Source organism: Talpa europaea (assembly GCF_964194135.1).
Source record: "Talpa europaea genome assembly, chromosome: 1".
Lineage (NCBI taxonomy): Eukaryota > Metazoa > Chordata > Mammalia > Eulipotyphla > Talpidae > Talpa > Talpa europaea.
Genome location: NC_140073.1, coordinates 22,522,859 through 22,549,522, shown reverse-complemented (window position 1 = coordinate 22,549,522; position 26,664 = coordinate 22,522,859). Strand labels below are relative to the sequence as shown.

General features: G+C 37.1%; 1 protein-coding gene across 1 annotated transcript in view; it reads right to left on the bottom strand.

Moving 5' to 3' along the window:
- The window catches only part of CCDC73 (coiled-coil domain containing 73), a gene marked incomplete at both ends in the record, with an annotated part of 105,604 nt that overhangs the window by 44,657 nt on the left and 34,283 nt on the right, over nt 1–26,664 (bottom strand). The window contains 4 exons of the mRNA XM_084236667.1: nt 474–509; nt 2,094–2,165; nt 10,295–10,366; nt 19,951–20,103. Coding sequence (XP_084092793.1) covers nt 474–509; nt 2,094–2,165; nt 10,295–10,366; nt 19,951–20,103 — 333 coding nt within the window. The remainder of the gene's footprint in view (nt 1–473; nt 510–2,093; nt 2,166–10,294; nt 10,367–19,950; nt 20,104–26,664) is intronic.

The window sequence follows — 26,664 nt, the reverse complement described above, 5'->3', positions numbered from 1 at the left end:
AAAGATACAGGAAAATTTTAAATGAAGTTAGTTTGCTAAAAAATAAAGCATACTGGTAATATAAATAGTATATTCATTAATTAAAATGTATTAAGTAGCTGAAGAAAAATAATGTCAGAAGAAATATCTAGGACTGTTCAGAGTTGTGTCTTCTTTTCCAGTTGCTCTGAACCCAGATCATTTTTGTTTCTAAAACAAGTTAATTACATTGAAAAAGCACTAAAAATATGTTTAATATAAACATTCAGAAAAGTGGGAAGAACATTAACATGGGGGCTAAACAATCTGGATTCTACTCCCAACTTTGCCACTTCGAAATGGGAGCTTCAGCAAGTCAGTGAATCTTGCTAGGTCTTAGATTTTAAGCAAGTAACAGTCTCCATTAATTTATTAAACTCCTTTCCAATGTGGTAAACAATGGATAAGAAAATGCATTTAGTTATGCTTTAAATCACTTAAAAATCAATAAATACCTTTTCTTCTTCCAAGGCACACATCTTCATTTGCAACTGATGAACAATTTTAAAAATTAAAACACAGGTAAGCAAACTATTAATAATGATGTACACAGATCAGTGATACTTTAGAAACATTTTACATATTGAAATTAATGTGGATATGCTACTTTTACATTGTGAAAATAAAAGATATAAATGGGGGAACCATCCTTCACCAGAGGAAATAAACTATTTGATCACACTAAACCAAGATATCTAAAAATTTAGTTTCCCCCTCCAGAATTTTTTTCTTAAATGTTGCAATATTTTGCCAACTATGCATGAATAATAACATATATCATTTTCTGAAGGCACACTTTTATTAAATCAGTAGCATTTGTATTTTCAGTGACAGTATTTCTTTTCTAAAATTAAAAAAATGCATAGGGAGTCAAATAATGAAAATTTTAAAATAGAAAAACTAAAGTGAATATGCCAAAGAAAACTAAATATTCCAAGCAACACAGATATTACACAAAGTTGTCAAGAAATAAAATTTTCTTTGGACCTTTTTCATTTCATTTAACAAATTCCTGAACCTATTCCCCTAAATAATATCCAATGTTACCTTAATTAAAAAAATTTTTAATCAAAAACAAAAAAAAGAAATGTGAGGCACTTCCTCCTCTACCCTTCAGAGAACCTAGATATTCTCATTTGTCCAAAGACTCCTGTGATAATAGAAACATTGGCTTGCTCTCTCCTAGAGAATACTATACTTCTGCTTCCTTACCCGTCAGTTAAAACTCCCATAACTTTAGTGAGGCCAATCTTACTATAAGGAAGAAAGTTTATCATCATTAAACAAATTCACTATACAGTGTGAGTGACCAAGAACTCTGACCCACTTGTGACAAATGTTATACAGGTTTATTATTTATATATGCATTTCTCTTTCTAAACACACACTTGTATGGAGATGAAGACAAAGAAGAAGAAAGGAAAAAACAGGAAAGCCAGATGACTTCCAAAAGTTGTTTCCATGAGCGCATATCTTATACTTTCTAACCAAGGTCTCAGAGAAATTGAAGAGAATCAAGAAGAGCTACAGAATCACAGATAATTAAAGGGGTTGCTGTTTATTTCATTTACATCTTTTCCTTTAATTTTTTTCCCATTTTTCTACTAGATTTTCTTAGTTGCTGATAGCTAACATTTATCGAAGTTTGGGTGCAAGATAATCACATCTCATCCTTACATCTACTTGCATATCACCTTTTCATTAGTGTTAAAATTGTGGCTTGGGTAAAGGGATAATGCAGAAAAGGTTAGATACCAAGATACTCTAAGCAAAGAGAGGAAGAAGAGAAGGGACAGAAAGAATAAGAACACACACATCATTAACCTAGCTTATTTAGAATAGATGATAGTATATCTCCAAGGAAAGTTTTCCAAATTTTTCTCCATAACTACTAAGTGATTGTACTATATTACATTCCTCATAATCAGTTGTGATTCAAGATAACTTTAGCCACTTCCTGCTTCTAATAATACTCTTCTAGTATTCAGTGAGTATGGAAAACAGCATGTCATAAAATCACAGGAGAGTGAGGAAGTTCAGTGTATAAACCAGTGTGTCTATCCTGATGAAATTACCTGCTTTTTAAAAACTGCCATTGCTTCTTTGTGTTGTTTTGTTAATGTTTCCTTTTGATTCTGAAGAGTCTCCTATTTAAAAAATTATGAAAAGTTACAACAACTTCTAGCAACTTTTTCCATTTTAAATTCTAATTGGGTCACAATTAAAAGTTAAACATTTATTACATATATTATTTTATGTGCTGAAATAACTTCAAAACAATTTAGGATTTTTAACTGTCATGGAGTCAGTACACAATGATTTTCTTCCACTTGCATATTCAAGATAAAGCATATTGGTTTTTAAATATTTTTTAAAGATTTATTTATTTACGCATACAAGAGCTGGGGTACAGGCCAGAGATGCGGGCGGGGGAGGGGGGGTGATAGGACGGGTGAGCAGTAGGTGAGGCAGGAGAGGTCTGCCTTGCCATGTGGGTTTCTCCCTGGCTGGCCGGGGATCAAACATGTGCTGCAGAGGCTGTGGATTGCTTCACAGTGCGGTGCTTAACCCCTTTTGCCACTAGGGAGGTGCTAGTTTTTTAATTTTTTTAAAAATTTTTTTATTACTGTTTTATCTTTTATTTTATTTTTTTTTTAAGATTTATTTATTTATACAAGCACTGGCTATAGTCAGAAGCACGGGAGGGTGAGAAAATTCACAGAGCCAGAGTGGGGAGCAGAGCAGGCAGAAGGACCAAAGTACACTGCTGAGGAGAGCAGCGGGCGGCAGGAGATGTCTGCACGCCATGTGGAACCCTCCTCTGATGGCCAGGGAGCAGCCAGGGATCGAACCGGCGCTGCAGAGGCTGCGGGCAGCTTCGCAACCCAGCACTCAACCGCTGCGCCACTGGGCAGGTCCTAGTTTTTAAATTTTTAACCTCTGGACAAGCTCTGTTCCACAACCTTCAAGAAGATATCTTTTATTAAAAGTGATTAAAATTAGTCTTACTACACAAGCAGACTTATTCTTAAGAGTTTCTGAGGAAACCAAATTTATGATCTAAGTACAAATGTTCACATGGCAACATGATTCTTTAAAGTCACTGAAATACTTTTTTATATAAAACAAAAACAACACAGGACATTTATTTTTTAAATCCACAAATATGATTCCATTTTTTCTTTCCCTCCACTCTCCACCCTCACTTTTTTTTTTAATAAAGATTTATTTTATTTATACAACAGCCGGGGTACAGTCCAGATGCACGGGAGGGTGAGAGGATTCACCAGAGACAGAGTGGGGAACAGAACAGGCAGACTGACGAAATACACTGCTGAGGGGAGCAGCGGGTGAGAAAGGAGAGGTCTGCTGCGCCATGTGGGTTGCTCCGAGGCCGGCGGGGATCGAACCGGCACTGCAGAGGCTACAGACAGCTTCGCAGTGCTGCGCTCAACCACCTGTGCCACTAGGGAGACCCTCCACCCTCACTTTTGGTAAAAGTTGTGGTGGTCTGCCTTCTAAATTCTAAGGCTTTAAGTCTTGTAATGAAAAAAATTAGATCAAAAAGTGGCAACCACTTTCAAATGTTCTGTAATTTGACTCCATATTTCTAAAAATATATGCTAACTTATCAATCTACTATGATAGTTTTCTTGTATAGTCATTACTTCTCCTCCCTCTATTCTTTCAACAGTTATATCAAATTGTGGCCTAAATCAACAGTGCTTCCACTATTATGCCAATGTAATTTTTATTCAATGTAGAGTCCTACTGTATACCATGATAACATTTTTATTTGCATACTTTTTTCCTAAAGCTAGCAATTAATTTAAATAGTTTAATGCCTATAACTGATTTTAAAAAATAATACTGCTAGCTCCCTGATCTACATCACTTGGTTCATAGTCTCAGAAAAAAAACTGAATGGAGGGTCTCCCCTGGTGGCGCAGTGGTTAAGCGCAGAGCTGCGAAGCTGCCCGCAGCCTCCACAGCGCCAGTTTGATCCTAGCCGCAGGTGAGGGTCCCTCAGGGCACGACAGACCTCTCCTGTGGCTGCTCCCCTCAGCAGTGTATTTCGTCAGTCTGCCTGTTCTGTTTCCCGCTCTGGCTCTGGTGAATTCTCTCACCCTCCCGTGCTTCTGACTGTACACAGTGCTTGTATAAATAAATAAATAAATAAATAAATAAATAAATAAATCTTTAAAAACAAAAAAACAAACTGAATGGAAAAAAGCAAAGTGAGACGATCCAAGAATCACTTTTGAAATCTTATTTGCATAAGAACTTAGAGAGATTTAGATGTTGGTCAAAATCTTTCAGAGGCTATTGACCTAAATTTTTCCTTGTGAAAATAAATTAGATGAATCCAGTCCTGCAATCAAGGAAAAAATTACTTAGAATTTTTTTTTTTATAGAGGCATGTTTTATTTATTTATTTGTTTGTTTGTTTGTTTATACATGCACTGGGTACAGTCAGAAGCACGGGAGGGTGAGAGAATTCACCAGAGCCAGAGCGGGGAGCAGAGCAGGCAGAAGGATCGAAGTACACTGCTGAGGGGAGCAGCGGGCAGCAGGAGGGGTCTGCGCACCATGTGGGACCCTCCTCCGATGGCCAGGGAGCAGCCGGGGATCGAACCGGTGCCGCAGAGGCCACAGGCAGCTTCGCAACCCAGCGCTCAACCACTGCGCCACTGGGGAGGCCCAAAATTACTTAGAAATTTAAGGAACAGATTATTCCATAGGAGATATTTTAAGAGATATAACCTCCAGTTCTCTCCTTACTTTTTGTGAACAGCCTTAAATCCAGAAATAGAACGTTTAATAATCAATAAAAACTGAGAAGGGGAATAGTCCAAGTCCAGACTTTCTTCAAAAACCCTTAGAACAAAAGTGGATGGCTTCACAGATAAAACAACTTATGTTCCCACTCCAGTCTTCAAATACCAGAGAGCAAACCTCCTGGTAAAGATACCTGTGATACTTACGACCAGAAAGGACAAGGGACATACAAATGTCTTGACCTACCTACAAAAATGAAGAGGTAAAAATAAAGTGGGCAAATCACTGACATCGCTCTGTGGAGAAGTCATGCACCCAACTTCCCACAAACTGGTAGAGAAATTTCTCTACCTAAGAGTTTTTCTATTCCTAAACAGATCAGAGCTAATTTGGATATTGATTTACTGGTACCTTTGTGTTTGATCAAGTCTAACTGGAGATTTCTATGAAGTGACATTCTTTGCAGGCAAATGTTTTACTGATATTGGCAGCAAGGTTCAAAATGACTCATCTAAATCACTGCCTAACTTTACACAATACCAATAAAACCAGAAACTTACACCTAAAGCCAATAATCCAAAAGTCTTACAGAGAAAGAATACATCATACTGTTGTTCTACAGTCAAAAAAACCCAACAGGTAAAGATAAAGATTTGTTCAAACCCCTATGGTTTATCCAATTCTTTGTAGTACTGAGCCTAAATACTATCTTATCTTTAGTGCTACCTGACTACACATATTTTACCACTATAAATATGTGCTCTGCTTTGCATAGTATCTCTTTAGATCAAAATAGTTTTGCCTATTTGCTTTGTCTTGGGAAAATTAACAATTTACCTGAATAGTTATATCTCAGGGATTACTAAGGAATCTTAAGTACCTTAAATTTTTCTGTAACTCTATACTTATGCAATATCTGGGTATGTTTTTGCTGTGTTCTAAAAATGAGGAGTGTTCCAAAACTGACTCCATTGATCTACTTACTGTTTTAGTTTGAAAAGGACCTAAAAACTCCAAAGAGGGGCCTCCCCGGTGGCGCAGCGGTTGAGCGCTGGGTTGCGAAGCTGCCCGCGGCCTCTGCGACCCAGGTTCGATCCCCGGCTGCTCCCCGGCCACCAGAGGAGGGTCCCACATGGCGCGCAGACCTCTCCTGCCGCCCGCTGCTCCCCTCAGCAGTGTACTTCAGTCCTTCTGCCTGCTCTGCTCCCCGCTCTGCCTCTGGTGAATTCTCTCACCCTCCCGCGCTTCTGACTGTACCCAGTGCATGTATAAACAAACAAACAAACAAATAAATAAATAAATGAAACATGCCTCTATTTAAAAAAAAAAAAAAAAAACTCCAAAGAGTATCCAGAATTTTCTCAAAATAAAATATGCTATCTAGGGTATGCTTTATTCCAAAGGGGTATATCTATCATTCCTGATAAATTATAAGCCATTCAATACTTTCAAAGGCTGGATACTAAGAGACAATTAAGAAGTTTTCTGAATTTCACTGACCACTGCAGACACTGGATTCCAAACATCTGAAATTTAGACATCTCTACATAATTTGAGACCTCAATAACCTTAGGAACTTAAACATGAACATGAATTTTTTAATTTAAAAATAACTCTTCAACAGTTGCCCACCAACTCCCACTATCCTAAATGTCATAAAATTTTCTATTTATTTGTACTTAAGCAAAGCAGACAACTCCTTAATATACTAACAGAACATCACAGTATCATTAGGGTTCAACTGTTTATCACATCTTCCCTTAGGTCCAGTGGCAAAAGTCTTCTCCTTATCTATAGACACTATTGGCAGCGGGCAAATTAGTAAAGGTCTCTATGGACTTGACTTAAGGATCTTGTTTAAACTTGATGTTTCTGTATACTGTACAATCCTTGGTACTTACTGAAAACACATTTCTTGGCAAACAGGCCTACCTCCTATAAAAAGAGATCTACTCTCTCTTTGAGCAAGGCTTATGCCTCAAACAGATTTATTAGACAGTTCTTCTAGAAAAATCTAGGTTTATTTTTGCTTTTTGATGGATCATTTTTTCAAACTGAAATGGGAAAATATGCAGGCTACACTGATGCCTTGTGACTCCTCAGAGTAAACAAGTAAAATCAGTCCAGATGTCAGAATTTATCCCACTCATCAGAACTTGCCAATTGTCAAGTGATTAGAGTTTTAACATAATACTAATAGCAGGTATGTTTTCTGGTGTAGTTCATGATTTTGAAATAATATAGAAACAATGAGGGTTTCTGACCTCAGTAACATCCCAATGTAAATGGCCAAGAGTTTTAAGTGCTCTAACATTTCCTAAGGAGGTGGCTATCATAAAGCGACACCAAAAGGGATAATATGGAGATATCCTAGTTCATCAAAAACAAATCTTTGTAGAGATGCAAAAACTATTTTGGAATTCCCACTGCTGATTCCAAAGTCTGAAAAGAATACATGGTTGTAAATTAAAGATTATCTCTCTCACTTTCAGAACAGACACTTGGTGGCACCAGAGAACCTTAATTTAACTGCAAAAATCTTCACAAGAAAATTATTCCCCAAAGGAAAAATACTGTTGAAAACTATACTCAATTAACATTGGTGGGGAAATTTTACTAAGATTGCTGAAGATGTCTCTGGGGCACATCACATCTATCTCCAGCACAATCTTGGTAAAACTGATATCCCTGTAAGCCCAAGCTTCAGGATCCCATTGAACATGTCCAAAGGTATTTCCTAAAATTAACTCCTGTAGTGGGTTCTGAATGTGTTCTGATCATTGCTTGCCACTTCTCTGAGGAATTGCCTTTTTCCTGCCAGAGAAGTCCAATTCTGAGAACAGAAAATAATTACTACATTTTGTATTTCTAATTTAAGTTCTCCAGTGACAGTCACTTGTTTTAATGAGACTGATATTAGCAGTGTTCATATTAATTTAAAAACTTCATTGTCGGGCCTCCCCGGTGGCGTAGCGGTTGAGCGCTGGGTTGCGAAGCTGCCCGCAGCCTCTGCAGTGCCGGTTCAATTCCCAGCTGCTCCCAGCCACTGGAGGAGAGTCCCGCATGGCGCGCAGACCTTTCCTGCCGCCCGCTGCTCCCCTCAGCAGTGTACTTTGGTCCTTCTGCCTGCTCTGCTCTCCGCTCTGGCTCTGGTGAATTCTCTCACCCTCCTGCGCTTCTGACTGTACCCAGTGCTTGTATAAATAAACAAACAAACAAACAAACAAATAAATAAATCTTTAAAAAAAAAAAACTTCATTGTCTCAATAATCCTCAATCTCAAGGAAAATGGGAGAGTAGAATAGGCAAACATCCCGCAAGTTGAAATGAAAATGGACACAAGGTAGTATCACTAAGCCATACAAGAAATAAAGATCTCAGTAAAAGTAAATAAAAGGGTAATCATAAAAATTAGAATTTTTCAAAGTATGTTCCAGCTTCTTCTGAAGTCACTTGAGCCTAGACCCCATAATCTTCTATATATCCCTATTCTGACTTGTCCCTTTTGATACACTAAGACTCTATCAAGGTGCTGTTCTCACTTCAATGAATTCTAATAAATATAGTTTTGCAGAGGTCTCCCTGGTGGTGGAGGGGTTAAAGTCTCACCAGCCACTGTGGCATGGGTTTGGTCCTGAGGAGGGAGCTGACTCACATGGTGCAGCAGACCTCTCCTGTCTTGCCCACTGCTCCCCCCCCTTAGCAATGTATTTCAGGGGATCCATCTGTTCTGCTCCTCACTCTGCTTCTGGTAAATCCTCTCACCCCTCCCCCACCTCTGGCCTATACCCCAGTTCTTCTATGTATAAATAAATATAAGAAAATCTTCAAATATATATTATATACATATAGTTTTGTTTTATTAACAAGTTGTTTGCTAATATTTGGGAGAATTCAACAAGGCACTTCCAACTTACACTGCCAACAAGAATATATGAAAGTTTCTATTTTTCCAGAGTTTGTATAGTAGGTAAAGGTAGAAATCTGGCTTTGTTGTTATTCTGATAGAACCCAATTCTACCTTTTCCTAGTTAATCTATTTTTTCCTATTTGAACTACTAATAAAATCATTCATTAACTTGAGTATTTGGATCTATTTCTAGATGGTACTATATTCTAAGGAATACCTTAGATACTCATACTCTACCAAACTGTTTTAATATCTTCATATAGTTAAGAATCTACAGATTAAAAATCTAATATATTTAGAATCTATTTATAATATATTTAAGAATTGATTTTCCTCTTTTTTCAAAAATTTCCTAGCCACTCCTGTTTATTTCCACATAAATCAGTGTAAGTACCTCAAACATGCTTTTGGTATTTTAAATTGTATGCTTAGTGAAATAATCAAACAGAGAAAGACAAACACTGTATGATTTAATTGCTATGTGGTATACATAGAAAACAAGTAAATGGATAAACTAAATAAAACAAAAATAAACTTTTAACTATAAGACCAATGTGTGGTTACCAGAAGGGAAGGATAGTGGGCAAATTGGGTAAAAGGCAACAATTATATGGTGAAGGATAAAACCAGATGTTTAGTGGTAAACTTAATACATACATATAGTATATATGTAAAAATCCTTTTAATGATGCACACCTGAAACTTACATGTTATAATGCAATTTAAATTTAAAAAAAAAAAAACCTAAGAATTTTTTTAAAAAGTAGATTACAATCAACTTAACTGATAACTCAAGGATTCTGGCAATTTTATGCTGTTGACACATCTATCCAAAAACAAAATATGACCTTTACGGTTTGAAATATACTTACTGCTTTAGTTTGTAATTGATGTTGACCTATTTTTTCTCTCACAGACAGGCCTCTTCTTTCACACCTGTCTCTCATAAAAGCCAGCTCTTGTTTATTCCCATATTCTATACAACTTGTGGGTCTGTCCGACCTAAAAATTCCTATTATTTCTAGTTTGACCTATCCCGTCATTTAAATTCTGATTCTAGTATTTATTTCCAAGTTCCTGTTTCAATACTGCCAAATAGTGGGAACAGAGGTCACTGTATTTAAACCTTTAATTTTTAGCTGTAAGATTACTTTGTTGAAAAGGCATGAGAAGTACTATCAAAAATACTTCTAACAAACTAGAGAGAATAAAATCTGATTAACAAATTTTTTATATTTGATTACTGTATGTAACAACAGTCTGGGAAAATGTGCTATTCTGAGGTTTCAATTCTCAAAAAAAATTTGATTCTTAACACAGTTTCTCATATATGAAATAGTTCATTTTAGTTTTCAGAGTGTTTCTCAATGTTACAATATCAGAAAAACTGACCAAAATTTTTACTCTCACTTTTCTGGAAGTCCAAATATTATTAACAGTATTAGTTGCAATTTTCCTGAGGTTTTATTTAAATTAGGCACAACCTCCCAAATATGTTCAGGAAATTTTAAAACTAACTTTACAATATGGATTAGATGTATTTTTAAATAGATGCTAAATAAAATAATCTGAGGAAAAAATACTCACATTTTGCCATTTAAGTTCTTGTGTCTCCACAATAATCTTACCAATCTGCTCTTCATACTGAGCTTCAGCTTCCTAGGTCAAAAAAAAAGAAAAAGCTAGAAAAATTAGAAGTTTAAAACTTCTAGTTTAGGGGCCTCCCTGGTGGCGCAAGGGGTTAAAGCACTGCACTATGAAGCAATCTGTAGCCTCTGCAGCACAAGTTCGATCCCTAGCCAGCCAGGGAGCAACCCACATAGCGCAACAGACCTCTCCTGACTCGCCCGCTGCTCCCCTCAGCAGTCAGTGTGTTTCAGTAGAGCCACCTGTTCTGCTCCCCACTCTGTCTCTGGTGAATCCTCTCACCTCCCACATCTCTGGCCTGTACCCCAGCTCTTGTATGCATAAATAAATATATCTTTAAAAACAAAACAAAATAAAAACCTTCTAGTTTAAGCTCTCTCTGCAAAGATAAAAAGAGCATCCTCTGACCCTCACAAGAAAGCTGGACAAGTTGTAAACTAAAAAGACAAACACATCAGAGAACAGAGTTCCCAGATCAATCAAGTGACCCCAAATCTGGAGAGAGACAAGTGCCTGTAGGGAGAAACAGAATACCATCACTTGCTTACCTTAGACATAGGCCACTGCATACAGATAAGAAAACTCAGCTATAAGTTCTAACATAAAATGATAAAGGCAGAACGTGGACTAGTATACGAACACAAGTCCCCTGTGAGCCCAGAAACAAGAGGAATTCTCTACCAGACTTTTCTCTTTTATTTATTTATTTATCTATTTATCTATCTATTTATTTATTTATTTAAAAGATTTATTTATTTTTTAATTTATTTATACAAGCACTGGGTACAGTCAGAAGCACGGGAGGGTGAGAGAATTCACCAGAGCCAGAGTGGGGAGCAGAGCAGGCAGAAGGACCGAAGAACACTGCTGAGGGGAGCAGCAGGCGGCAGGAGAGGTCTGCGCGCCATGTGGGACCCTCCTCCAGTGGCCGGGGAGCAGCCCGGGATCAAACCAGCGCTGCAGAGGCTGCGGGCAGCTTCGCAACCCAGCGCTCAACCGCTGTGCCACTGGGGAGGCACTCTACCAGACTTTTCTTCCAGGAAACTTGCCAGGTGTTTACTGGGAACATTGGCTAGAACCCTGAGAAAGTTTTGTCCTGTGGCACTGGTTGGAAAGAAGAAAAGTTACAGCCATTTGTCACCACTGAAAACTATTACAGATCAGTCTTCCATTTCTCCCCAAAGGAACAAAAACCTCAACTGACAAGGGGAAGGGCAAAAACTACAGCATGAGAACACCTGTGGAAATTCACTGCCACTGCAAGAAGACTAGGAGAGGAGTGGCCTCCCCTGGTGGTGCAGCAGTTGAGGGCTGGGCTGCGAGACTGCCCGTAGCCTCTGCAGCGCCAGTTCCCTGGCCACAGGCGAGGCTCCCACCAAAAAAAAAAAAAAAGACTAGGAGAGGAAAGAAGCTACTGCTTTATTGTAGGGAGGGGTGGGGGTGAAAATACATGCCACACCCAGCATTAAATACAAAGGCACTTTGTATTTAATGAGCCTCCACCTACTGTCACCAACATAATAACAAACATCAAGTGAGAATAGAGAGGACAGCTGAAAGAACTGCAAAGTCAGACTCACTCTGGAAAGCAGCACAAATCAAAGACCTAAAATGACTGGGCAAACCCAAAGCAAAGCAGGAAGCAGTTATTTAGAAATACCCTCTGATTTTGTTTAAATAATAATGTAATACTCCTAAATTAGCCCACACCATAAACACAGGTATCACTTGAGAAATCTGAAGCTTCTGTTGAAAACGTCAATAATTAGACCTGAAAACCTGGTTCAGCATTGACGGTATACCACAAGATACATTCACAGAGCTCTTTTTGAAAAGACTGGGAGTTTTTCTGTTTTAGTTACAGGTATTTAAGGAAATCTCTGTCAAAGTACTAGTTGACCACTAAGCTAGGAGTACAAATTCAGTGGCCACACATGTCAAAAACTACAGGCTGTAAAAAAATATTTTGAAAAAGTCACTAAACAACAAGAAGCAGTAGGAACCCTGGGAAGGAAAAAGAATCTGACATCCAGAGTGACTACATATTCAAAATTTCCATACCCAATTCTCAATAAAAAAAATTACAAGACATGCAAAGAAACAGGAAAGTATGACTATACATAGAAAGAAAAATTAATGAAACTTGCCCAAGAGCAAGTGCAGAAACTGGATTTACTAGACAAAGACTTTAAGTCAATAATTTAAATTATGTACAAAGAGCTTTTAAAAATGTATAAAGATACTGCAGCCATTTGAAAAAGTTAAATAAAGGTCTGCTATAAATTTATGATATAAATTTGACAATGTAAAAAATGGGCCAATTCTTTAAAAATCACAAATGACATGACCTCCTCAAAAATCTAACTAGCCCTATAACAATTAATGAATGAGCTCTCCCCTCCCCCCACAAAAGCAGCCTGCATGGCCAGATTATTTCACTGAAGAACTCTCCAAGCACTTAAGAATTAACATCATTTTTACAGTCTCTTCCAAAAAGGCAGAAGAGGAGGGAGCCTATCCCAACTCATTTTATGAGGCTTTCTGTGATTCCAAAACCAAAGAAAGATAGTACCAAAAAAGAAACCAACAACAAAACAACAAACTAAGAAAAGTATCTCTTACAAATTTTAATGGAAAAATCCTCAATAATATATTAGCTAATGGAATCCAACAATGCATATTAAAAATTACACCATCACCAAATAGAACTTATTCCCAATATACAAGGCTCTCTCAAAGTTAATGTAATTCAACATATCAATATGCTAAAGAAGAAAAATCATATGATGACACCAATTGACACAAGAAAGCATTTGACAAAATCTGATACCTATTTGCAATTAAAAAAAAAACTCAAGAATAAAGGGAATTTTCTCAAATTGATGATAAAGAGCATTTACAGAAATACTACATTTAACATCATATTTAATGATGAAAGAGTGAATACTTTCCCTCGATTACCAAATATAAGTCAGGGATATCTATTATAGCTGTTTTTACTTAATGTAATACTGGAAATTCAAATACAGCAATAAGCATGGAAGGAAGTAAATGTGGGAGGGAGGATAGAAGAGAGAAAGGTAAAATTGTTTCCATTTGTAGATAACTGGTTGTATATATAGGAAATCCCAAGGATTCATTAAAAATTAATTAATCCTAGAAGCACTCTCCCTCTAGACTCGTCTTGTGAGAAGATGAATCCCATAGGCCACTGTGATTTGGGATTTGTGTTGCTACTTGCTGCTACAAACATTCTAAATGAGACAACTTTCATGAAATCCTACCTTTGACTACCAAGGCATAAGTGTGAGCATGTGACTGTGTAATAAAAAACATTTAGGAGGCATAAGAAATACATATTTATTGACATCCACTCTGATTTCTCCCCAACTTTCTGTTTACCTCACTCACATTGTAGGGAGGTAGACCCTATCAAAGTTCTTCCAATATGGAATTAAAGAGGATGTATACCAACAGTGTATACTATGTGATAAGTGAGAAAAGATTAGAAGTTCTTGCAATAATTCACGTCTTTAGTACCATATAGAAAAAGGAAATGTGTATCCATATTTGTTTGGGTGGAGGAACCATGTGTATTACATCTAACATGCCTATCTTCCCAAACCAGTTGGATGGACAATGTACAAGATACTGCTTTCTTCATCTGGGTCTGGTTAAAGAGGGTTCTGAGATCTCTCTATGATTTAGATAATGTTCTAAGTACTTTTTGTTCATTGCTTAATTTAAGAATAATTTTGTGAGGTAAAAACTTTTTTTTTTTTTGAAACATTAACTTTTTTTTTTAAGATTTATTTATTTATTTATTTATTTATACAAGCACTGGGTACAGTCAGAAGCACGGGAGGGTGAGAGAATTCACCAGAGCCAGAGCGAGGAGCAGAGCAGGCAGAAGGACCCAAGTACACTGCTGAGGGGAGCAGCGGGCAGCAGGAGAGGTCTGCGCGCCATGTGGGACCCTCCTCCGGTGGCTGGGGAGCAGCCGGGTATCGAACCTGCGCCGTGGAGGCTGCGGGCAGCTTCGCAACCCAGCGCTCAACCACTGCACCACCGGGGAGGCCCTGTGAGGTAAAAACTCTTAATATTGACATTTTAGAGATGAGTAAACAAGGTTAGCAAGAGTTTAAGTAACTTGCATAAAGTCACGTAGCAGATAAACAGCAGCGGCAGTATTTGAACCTAGATTGTCTGTTTCCAGAGTCTCTTAAATATGCCATTATATTACCTTTAAGGGATTGTGGGTGCTATAGGGTTATGTAGATTGTTATATTCTTTTTCTTCAAAAACTTTAGAATTTAATCTTCCCAACATAAATTAAAAAGCCATTCAAAATCACATTACCTATTTTAAATATACAGGTACATTCTAATATTTTGGTAGAACATTTTTAAATAAGAACTAGAAATATATGTTGAATGGAAAAGTAAAAGAACTTGAGAATTATGAATATTCTGTATTAACATTTTTCTATTTCAGAAATCTTTGTAGATTAAGTTAATGCAAAAACAGTAGTTAAAATAATAAATGTGGGGCCTCCCTGGTAGCACAAGGGGTTAAGACGCAACCTATGAAGAGCGCAGCAGCCACTGCAGCATGAGTTCAATCCCCAGCCAGGGAGCTACCCATATGGCGCAGCAGACCTCTCCTTGACTTGCCCGCTGCTCCCCTCAGCAGTGTATTTCAGTAGATCTGCATGTTCTGTTCCCCACTCTGTCTCTGGTGAAGGCTCTCATCGCCCCACAACTCTGGCCTGTACCCCAGTTCTTGTATGCATAAATAAATAAATCTTAAAAAAAAATAATAATAGGGGGCCTCCCCCGGTGGTGCAGCGGTTGAGCGCTGGGTTGCGAAGCTGCCCGTGGCCTCTGCGGCGCCGGTTCGATCCCCAGCTGCTCCCCGGCCACTGGAGGAGGGTCCCACATGGCGTGCAGACCTCTCCTGCCGCCCGCTGCTCCCCTCAGCAGTGTACTTCAGTTTGCCTGCTCTGCTCCTGGCTCTGGATCTGGTGAATTATCTCACCCTCCCACACTTCTGACTGTACCCAATGCTTGTATAAATAAATAAAAATAAATCTTTCAAAAATAATAATAATAATAATAATAATAGGGCCTCCCGGGTGGCACAGTGGGTTGAGCACAGCGCTGTGAAGCTGTTCGCAGCCTCCGCGGTGCCAGTTAGATTTCCAGCCGGCCAGGGAGATGCCCACATGGAGCGGCACACCTCTCCTGTCTCACCCACTGCTACCCTCAGCAGTGTATTTCGGTCCTTCTGACTGTTCTGCTCCCTGCTCTGTCCCTGGTAAATTCTCTCATCCTCCCGTGCCTCTGGCCTGTACCCCAGTGCTTGTATAAATAAACAAAATATTAAAAAAAAAGAAATAATAAATGGGGAATATTTTTTAAAAATGAACTGCTGGACTACTTCATGTATATTAAAGAAACTTATCTTAAATAATTTGAAGCTAGTCAAACCAAGAAACTATTTTTAAAACATAATTATGATTTTATTAGATACCATGAGAAACTCAACTGGGCAATTTTATACGAAGTAGATTATGAGTTTGAAAAAGAATACCCTGTTACAGTTTGGGCTGTTTGGACACAGACTTGCTCTATGTACTATGTCCCTAAATCTGTTCAGGGTCAAGAATTGAAGAGGCCTGACCAATACACAGCCCATCTTGTAAAACTACAGCCTGAAGCAAACATTTTTAAAAAAGCATGACACTTTCTAAAGGTTATAAAGAGTAAATAAACCATCAAATTACTCCTCTTTTATTGTTTTTGTAAAAACACTTAAATCCTTGTAGTCCTAAGGCAGCTAATAAAAAATAAACACTTTTAAGGTTCTATACTCTTGTATACTTTGTTAAAGTTACAGATGGGATTTTCTCACTAGATTTAATATTTTTCCTCATTGACAATTTAATAATTTTTATTAATAACTTTTGAAAGCTGTTTACAGAATGAATAGAATATAAAAATGAAAAATTCCAATAAAAGATCAATAATTTTAATAGAAAACATGAAGTTCATTTAAAACACTAATACAGGACAAGCATATTATGATGAACCTATCTGGCAATGTGGATAATACCCATTTTATCAGTTGTCAATATATTACAAAGATGTATATATTCTACATATCATTATAATTACAAAGTATGATTCTATTCATATATAGCTAATTTGATGAAGTACTAAAAAACTGTTTAATGTTATCTACATTTTATACCATTAATTACCCAGTTTTCCTTCAATTTCCTTAGCAAATCATTGATATTCTACAAAGTCCAAATATTCATTTGGCTCTTTTTTTTGCTAATTTAAAATTCCAGGACTTACTTCAGCTTATTCAGCATATTCAATATGTCTTTTCTCTGAAGTCCCAAACTTTGTTCATAATTTTTTAATGCAACATAATACATACCACATGAGAATATAATTAATTAATTTGCATGGCATGTTGTGCCTATTAAACTTTAAATTCTCTTAAGGCAAGGCTGAGAAACGGTTTTTAAAAAGTTTTCAAATTAAGTTCCATGTATTTGATCCCCATTATAGATAATTTGGCTCAGAAATATTTTGTTTAAACACCTTCAACCCACTTCCAACTTCTACAGTCTAATAGATTTCACATTAAAATGTGGATTTCTAGTTTCTTTTCAATAATTGGAAGAGCTGACAGCACAGTGCTCAATCTTCTATATGGCAACAAATTTTTAGAGCTGAATGGTAAAAAGAAACTGGTTCTCTAATTCAAGACAATTCCTACACTTTTCACATTATACACCAAATACGTGAATCCTGAGGGAAGTTGAATTTGTGATCCTAATATTATAGTTCATTTTTACTTTTCTGTTATTCTGTAGGATATTACCAGAAATATAAGGAAATTAACAGAAATGATATCTATTTCTAAAAAGCACACATTATGGATTTAATATAAATTTTTGTTGATTCCAATAGTTTATTGGTAGATTAATTTAAAACATTCCTTTTAAAATATTATTACTAATTTCAGTCCACAAAGAAAAAAAATTAGTAATATTCCCTCTTGTTAATTGCAGCATAGTTAAGTCATGAAATACAGTTAATTGGAGTAAAAAAGTTTCTTTGACTTTATTGTATTATCTATTGTGTTTTGTTTTGCTAAGGACTTTACTAGCAAATGCTCTACAGTCACTATTGGCAGTTAATTAGGAGGATGGGAAACTCATGTAGATTCACCAGCAGTCTTGTGGACATTGACTTAATGTTCAAGATCCACCAAGGAGGAGGAATTTTAATTGGAATCACAAAGGGCTACACTTCTGGAGTAGAAAATGAAATAAACTAGCACCCACAAAAATGGAAACCTAGCTTCTGTCTGCTCAATCAGATAGGTAAGATGAAGCCAAAGTAATTCTCACTAGGAGAAACTACCACCATTCAAAGTCTCAAATTTTCTTTGCAGTTTTTTATGTACAAAGTCAGTCAATGAATCAAAATTTATCTCTGTCAGGAGATAAGGTCAAAAACCAGAAACCAAAAGGAAAAAAAAGACAACAAAAAAGGATCTACAAGAGGCTCACATATGATTATTTTACAGACACAGACTTAAAATATCTGAAACCAATATGCTCAAGAAATTATATGATAAAATGAGTTTTAGCAGAGAACAGAAAATTACATAACCAGATGGAAATTGGAGGACTGTAAAATATAAGAAATGACATTAAAAACTCAATAAAGTGACTCATCAGCATATCAGATAAACTGAAGAGAATAGTGAACTATTAACAGTGAAAAGGAACAAGCTGATAGGCACAACATAAATGAATAAAATACGTTAAGTAAAAGAAAATTTACACAAAAGAATATAAACTGTCTGATTCCACTTATAAGAATTTCTAGAACAAATAAACTAATCTACAGTGAAAAAAAATTAGAACAGCGGTTGCTCTAGATTGATAGGGGAGAGGAATAAGTCAGAAAGAACAAAAAGGAATTTCCTGCGGTGTCACAATATCCTATATCCTGACAAGGGTTTGAGTTACACAGCTGTTGCATTTGTTAAAATTCATAAGATGTTGCACTTAAAAACTATACCTTTCATTGTATATAAATTTTATATTAAAGGAAAAATATGTAAGTACTGATCTCTAGTTAAAGATATGCATACTAAAGCATACTAATTTCAAATTTACATAGAAATGCATCCAAAAAATAAGAACAATGACAGAGGAATGCACGCTAGATGAAGTGCAAAATCTGGGGCTGGGTATATTAGATCCCCATTGCTGTCTAATAAATTACAACACACTGATGGGCACAAAAGAACTCAAATGTATTCTTTCACAATTTGGGAGGTTGGAAGTACAAAATGTTATCACTGAGTTAAAATCAAGTTGTTGCTGAGTCACTAATCTTCTGATGTCTAAGAGAGAATTCCTTGCCTCCTCTTCCAGTCTCCACCTGCATTCCCTGACTCAGCTTCTTGATCTCAAAGTCATCAATATAATATCTTCAAATCTCTCTCTGACTGTGCCTGACTTCTTTTATCACAATTTTTCTCTGACTTTGATTATCCTGCTTCTCTGTTATTAGTACCCTTGTGAATACAGAAGGCCCACCTAAATAAGCCACCAAAATGCCTCCATGTCAAAATTCATAACTTATCACGTCTGCAAAGTCCTATTTGCCATGTAACATACACTAAGATTTTAGGATTAAGACAAGGGCATCACTGGGGTACCATACTTTTAATAAACACCTTTATAGAGGATGAACATTGTGCTAATCAAATTTTATTATTACAACAAATTTCAATATTTTAAAATCTTAAGAGTAAGGTTCATATAATAAAAACACTGCTTCAGCTCTTTTTTCTCTCTTACAGCTCATTTTGGAAGTCAACAAAAAAATTCTATTGATTCTTTCCTCTACCTCTTCTAATCTATCTTCACAGATACACTCAAGTCTTACTGATCTCATCCCTAGAATATTATTATAATGCTTTTACAGTTGATTTCTTCTCTTCAGATCTTACCAACTCCAATTTAGCTCTTAAGATGCTGATAACACACTCCTCAAATTAAGACCCACAGAGTCTCCAAAATTAATTGGTTTTAAGGGGGTTTGCAGAATATAGATCACCTGCTCAAAACAAACATCTTTACAATTTCATACTACACATTTCCTTTCTAAAAGCACAAGAATATAACTTTAAAAAAGTAGGATATTTTATTCTTGGAACTCAGAATACTTACTAAATTATTTTATCAGTAATCATATATTGCTTTGTTTTCTTACTTAATCGTGTCATAGGAACCTATATCTAACTTGAACAAAAAGGTAAACTACTGAAGAATCCTTCTATATGCTACACAGTCAAAATCTGCCTTATTTTTTGTTTTAATTTACAATTTATTCTCCTTTCCCATCCTTGATGTCAAATAAATCTATCATTTTCTCTTTTACTTTATTATCTGGACTGTATTTTTTCTTTCTACACTATTTTGTTAGATCTTCTTTTTCTTTAAACAACAAAAAAATCAAATTCTATGATCTAAAAAAGCATTTTAGAAAGGGACTTACCCTTCTCATACGTAATTCTTCTAGTGCTTCCAATAAATTTGTTTTGAAATGTAAAAGCTGAATAGAAAACAAAGTCTCTGAAGAACTCTGAAGAGCAAAGGCAGATGATGATGACTCCATCTTAAAATCATTCTCCATGTTAACATTTATTTCCTGTAACATAAAAAGGTTTCATACGGTGATTATGTTAAATGAAATAAGAAAGTGAAAGACAATTACTGATGGTATCACTTGTTTGTGAACTACAAATAACCAAATAAAACAAACTGGCAGAACACAAAAGAACCTCCTAGACCCTGTGGAAAACATGGTAGTTAATGAGGTGGGGAGGTTGGGAGAATAGGAACCAAGAGGTTAATGTGATGGTGTAATGGCACTAGAAAATGGCACTCCCAAAATTCTATCTTCTTACAAATGAATGGTAAATCAATAAAATGTTATTAAAAAACATAAAACCGTAACAACCTGTACCCCATACCTCCCAGGTTCTGCACCGAAAAAGTTTTGTCATTCTGATCTAGATACACAGAACACTCAGTAACAAGGATCCTATTCTGTTTCACAGTTGCTGAGGCTTTTTTCTGTTACCTTAGTACCCTGGGGGACAAAACTTTTTGCTCCTAAAGCCTAGTTTTCTAGTGTTGCAGGCACAGCTTGGCACTTCATTGACTACTTAAGCCATGCCAAAGTTGTCATAGGCGCTTTGCTTCCTAAACTTCTCTCAATAAAGAGCACTTTGTAAGGATAGCATGAATACTAATTAATATCAACACAATCTTTAAGTCCTACAATGGAAGAAGAGGTCTAGGGTAAACATCTTTTATTTAAAAACAAAAGACACTTGAGTATCTTATTAACTCAGAAAATGTCTGAGTCAAACTATGAAAAATTATTCAACTTCATTTTAATAATTAAACATTCACAGGTAAGTGGCAAAAAATGCACAGGTAGTACTACATACCATTAACTCAGGCCTCTCCCATTGTCATCGCCCTTACACAATAATAGCAAAATATGAAAATTATGTATGCAATGTCCAGAATCCAGAAAGAAAGTAAATCAATGGCTGCTTAGAACTGTAGGCTGGGGAAAGAAGTAAGGGGGGAAGCCAGCAGGGAAAAGGCAATGACTGCTAATGGGTTTATGGTTTCTTTTTCAGGTGATAGAAATGTTCTAAGGGCCTCCCCAGTGGTGCAGCAGGTTGAGTGCAGTGCTGTGAAGCTGTCCGCAGCCTCTGCAGCACAGGTTTGATTCCCGGCCTGGCCAGGGAGATTCCCACATGGCACGGCAGACCTCTCCTGTCTTGCCCGCTGCTCCCCTCAGCAGTGTTTTTGGTCAGTCTGCCTGTTCTGCTCCCCACTCTGTCTCTGGTGAGTTCACTCACCCTACCGCACGTCTGGCCTGTACCCCAGTTCTTGTATAAATAAAAATAAATCTTTTTAAAAAAAGTTCTAAAATTGGTTGTAATGATGGCTGCACAACTCGAACATACTAAAAAAAAAAAAAGCATTGAATTGTACACTGAACACTTTAATTGTATGGTGAACTATATCTCAATAAAGCTGCTTTTTTAAGTAGAATGATTTATTGAAAGCTGAATGGGAGCTTGGGAGAGGGCTTGCTAACAGACTTCACTTCCAGGTGATCAAGTAGTAAGATGGTCTTTTCATTAAGGGATTACCTCCCCAACATCAAGATGTAGACATCTTTCATCTTCAGCCTTTCATTTTCTCTAGAGACAAATTCTCACTCTCCTGTCTTGGAATTCAAGAGGAGAAGGCAAAGGATTTTATCTAGTAGTATATATGCATTCTAACATTGAGATAATAGGTGGTAAGAATGCCAGTTAGTTGATAAATTTTTACTCAATTTCTACTTGCAGTTTCATGCCTCATCCCTGTCCCCCACTGTATCTGATATACTTCTGACTTCACCTGCCATGGTTCAGTTTTTTTCAGAGAATAAATTTCATAGAGACCTAGGAAGGTTCAAGTAGTCTACAAATTTTCACTAAATCTCCCTTTTTAAGCCCAAGCTTTATTCTGTCCTATGTAAGTACTGGTGTTTACAAGTGTTGAACACACTTTCAAACTTTTAAATCAGCTACCCCTCCTCTATTTGCTTTCTGATAGACATTGTTGAATGGTATCTCATTCTCTCATCTGATTTAATGTCCTTTTTACAAATTTCAATGCATGTGAAAAAAATTATATGTATATGATCAATGCATCCTATTTAACTGGAAGCCTCAAACAGGATTTCAAAACCCACCTCTTACTTAATTATATCAACTCCACTGTGCACTGAACAACACAATGAACAATGTTAGTCCTCAAAAAAAGTACATGATGAATTGCAGTTATTAGTTCAAGAAACCTTAATTAGGTTCCTAGCACAGGCAGACTACTATGCAAATTTCTTAGGAGATGACTTCACAACTTGGTTGGAATACAAACATGGAAACAGTGTGATAAGCACTAAAAAAGAAGAATATACAAAGTACCTATGAAAACAATGGTGGAAAGCAACTGATGCTGTCTAAAGGATTTAAGAAGAGTGTTAAAGAGAAAGGCAATACTGGTACCAGGACTTAAATATTGTCTGGCAAAGGTCCTCCCTGGTGACCTAGGGGTTAAGTCTCAGCTCTATTCACCTCTATGTCCTGAGTTCAATCCCTGGTCAGGGAGCTACCCCACATGGCACAGCAGACCTCTCCTGTCTCACCTATTGCTCCCCTCAGCAGTGTATTTCAGTCAATCCACCTATTCTGCTCTCCACTCTGTCTCTTGTGAATCTCTCACTCTCCCACACCTCTAGCCTACACCCCAGTTATCCTATGCAAAAATAAATTAAAATACACACACACACACACATACACATATTTTGTCAAAGACTATGGGGGAAAATAACATAAACAAAATAAAAATTACACATTTAACATTACTTATCATTTACATACAATGCATCAAATTACCACTAGAAATATCTACCAGATAGTGCAAATCTAGTGAGTTGCCACTCATCTTTATGAATCAGTGCTACTGGTTTTTCACTGTTGTATTCTCCAAATCTTTATCTGGCACATACTAAACAGTAAATAAATCTACTGTCAGTTAAAAATCATACCAAATTTATTCCAGCTCTAAGGCCTACAGGTTTTGTGTTCCTTCCATTTGGAATGTTCTATCTCTACATTTACACAGAATTTTCTTCATGTTTTTCAAGCCTCGGCTCAGATATTAGCTCTTAAGTATGCATCACACCCATTATTCAAAATTTTATTTGAATAAATAAAGGTGAATAAAGTTTTATTTTCCTATGATTTTATTTACCAACAAAACTAGTTAATTATTAACTTTAGTTATTATGGCTCTTCCTTTAAAAATAAGCTTTATGAGAGCAGGATCTCATCTATCTTGGCCATGCTATGACTTCAGCACCTTGGACAGGGCTTGACAAAGCATAATATCAGAAATCAAATAACTATATTTGCTGTATATTTAATGAATTTACCTCACTTCCTTAACCCTTCGAGGTATTTAGTGACCTCTGCTATATATACACAGTTATTTATATAACAAGTTTGGAATCAGTTGGTGTTAACAAATCTGTTAACAGGTAGTCATGTGACTATTGACAAACTGATCTTTCTGGACCTAAATACTTTCTTACTTTATTTCTTGTGGACTTCTAGTGAGTCCAAGACTTGGGACACGACGGTGAGGGAAATCAGACATGGGGGACTGTCATGTCCAGCATGCAGTAAATCTTTATTGTCTTAGTGCTCATTATATACTATTTTAATTGCAGAGGTGTAACATCAAAGCATACCATATAATGATAACACATGTGAATGATTAGTCTATTTTCTTACTATTATCTATTTACTTCAGACAGTATGGTACCAGGTGGTTAGTTCTCACGCACATAATCTTATCGTCCCCTAGCCAGAGCCTGGGAAGTTCCCTCACTATTTTTGTTATTCTCAAACTGTGGAGATGTATGCATGTCACTTTCCGGGCACTCAACACCAGGTCCTGTCACTCAGAGGTTTTCCTCCGAGACGCATGTGTTTTCACATGCCTTAGGGACTCGGGTCAAGGTCCTTCTGCTCATTACGCAGGGTCTCTCCATTTTGTTATTCTCAGACTGTGGAGATGTAGAGGCCTGACTCCACGCAGGTCACTTCCAGGCTCTCAACACCAAGTCCTGCCACTCAGAGGTTTTCCTCCGAGACGCATGTGTTTTCACATGCCTTAGGGAATCGGGTCAAGGCCCTTCTGCTCACTACGCGGGGTCTCTTCCAACAATTTCTAAATGTAAATCCAGTCTAAGTTCTAACTTATGACTACCATGTGAACAACTCCTAATGCATCTTGAGTCATCACCTTTTTTTCACCTCAGATTTAACAAGTCAAAACTTATTTTCTTTTCCCTCACATCTTTTAAATTTCATTTATCAGAAGTGATATTTACTTAAATCATCTTTGATTTCTATCTTTATTTCCATTCCTCTCTCCTCCTTCCTGTTTCCCATTCTTACACTCATTTTCCTTCATTCCCTAAATTTGATCTCTAAAGGGACCTGTGTGTTCTTCCTTCTAATTGGCTCTCATTCTGCATAACTACCCCTACTGCTATGAACCCAGTTAGCCCTCATTACTTCAGGCATGAATTATAATAGCCTTTTCCGGGCCTCCCTGGTGGTGCAACGGGTAAAGCACTGCACAATGAAGCAATCCGCAGCCTCTGCAGCACGAGTTTGATCCCCAGCCAGCCGGGGAGAAACCCACATGGCACAGCAGACCTCTCCTGCCTCGCCTGCTGCTCCCCTCAGCAGTGTATTTCAGCCTGTTCTGTTCCCCACTCTGTCTCTGGTGGATCCGCTCACCCCCCACATCTCTGGCCTGTATACCAGCTCTTATATTCATAAATAAATAAATCTTTAAAAAAAAAAAGAAAAAAGTTTAAATAAAAAAATAGTTAAGGTAGTGATTTCTTTAAGAGGTTTACTATATACTCACCTGTGATTTTCATTAACTAAAAAAAAATTAATTTGTTAATTCAATTATTTCCACCAGAATGCTCCTTTCATTTTATCTGGGAAGTTAACGTCATAATGATATTTATCAAAAAATTTAAGTTCATTTTTTATAGACCTGGTATTTATTTCTTGTTAGACATAAATGTGTAAAATTCAAAATGATTAGTTAATTTAAACAATTTTATGAGATATTTACTATTTGTATTTCTATTTCATAAATGAAAAAAACTAAAGCATAAAGAACAGTAACTTGCCCAAACTACACAATATGGGGTAAAATGAGGTTATGAACCTAGTTAACTGGCTCAGGTTTGCACTGTTCACCACTACATTATGTTGCCTCTCAAACCTGTATTTGTGCAGTTTATAATACCAGAAAATATTTGTTGACTGGTTTGTTAAAACAACTATCAGCAACAACAAAAACAAAACTCGGAGTCTCAGTTAAAGACAGTGGATTGAACACAGGTGTTTAGTTCATCCCCACTAAAATGACAGCGTGACAGTGTGCGATTTAAGGCATAGACCGTGGACAAAGGGAACGAGAGCTGAGACAAAAACAACAAAAAATTGTGTTCTGAAAGGATCAAATAACCCCAAACCAACAATAAGTCCTAGAAATCTGACTGCAGAACTGAGGCTACCAGGGAGGAAGTGGAATGGAGAGAACAAAGCAGGAGGGGCACATGAATTATGTGGGGTACTATGGGTGTGGAGTGTGGGTGTGACTTAGTAACAATACCTTAAGGGGGAGACGCCATACCTCAAATCATATACAACATTGCAAATAAATCAATGTTATCTCAATAAATAAATGGTGTTTTGGCAGGCAGATAGAAGAGTACTCATAATGCAGAGCCAAAAACAGGGAAAAATGTGAAGCAATATGATTTTTAAAAAAGATTAATTTATTTATGCATACAAAAGCTGGGGTATAGGCCAGAGATGCAGGGGGGTGAGAGGATTCACCAGAGACAGAGTGGGGAGCAGAACAGGCAGATTGACTGACGTACAGTGCTGTGGGGAGAAGCTAGTGAGTCAGGAGAGATCTGCTGCACCATGTGGGTAGCTCCCTGGCCAGGTGAGGCTCGAACTCCTGCTGTAGAGGCTGCGGACAGCTTCACAGTGCAGTGCTTAACCCACTGTGCCACCAGGGAGGCCCCAGCAATATGATTTACTGCACGATCCTCCCTCCTCCACCTGCTTCCCAGGTCCCTTTTCCCTACCCCTGCAAGCAAAGGGTTTGATGAAAACAAGACCTCTAAAGGTGAAGGAAAAGGTAAAGTCAAAAGCAAGACTACTGCTCAAAAGTCCACTTAAGAAGAGGTTAGACCCACCCAATCCCTTCCCTTTCTGGTTAGCCAGACAACTGTCCCTCCCTAATATAGACGGAGAAGTAGTTGTTGTCCTGAAAATGATAAAACAGTCACAGTTAAGAAGGGCATGGCTACCATATTGAAAAGTTTATATACCAAATGCTGAGACACCCCATCCCACCAGGCTTTTTCCTCTGCAGGGATCCCATGGTTGCTGCCAGACAGCACTCAAAGCAGGAGATCAGGAGTGTGTTTTTCAGGGAATTTGACTGGGACAAAGGGAAATAAATAATATGACACACAGAGTTGCCACATAAAACATTCTAGTCAGATTACCCTAAGACCATATCTAAT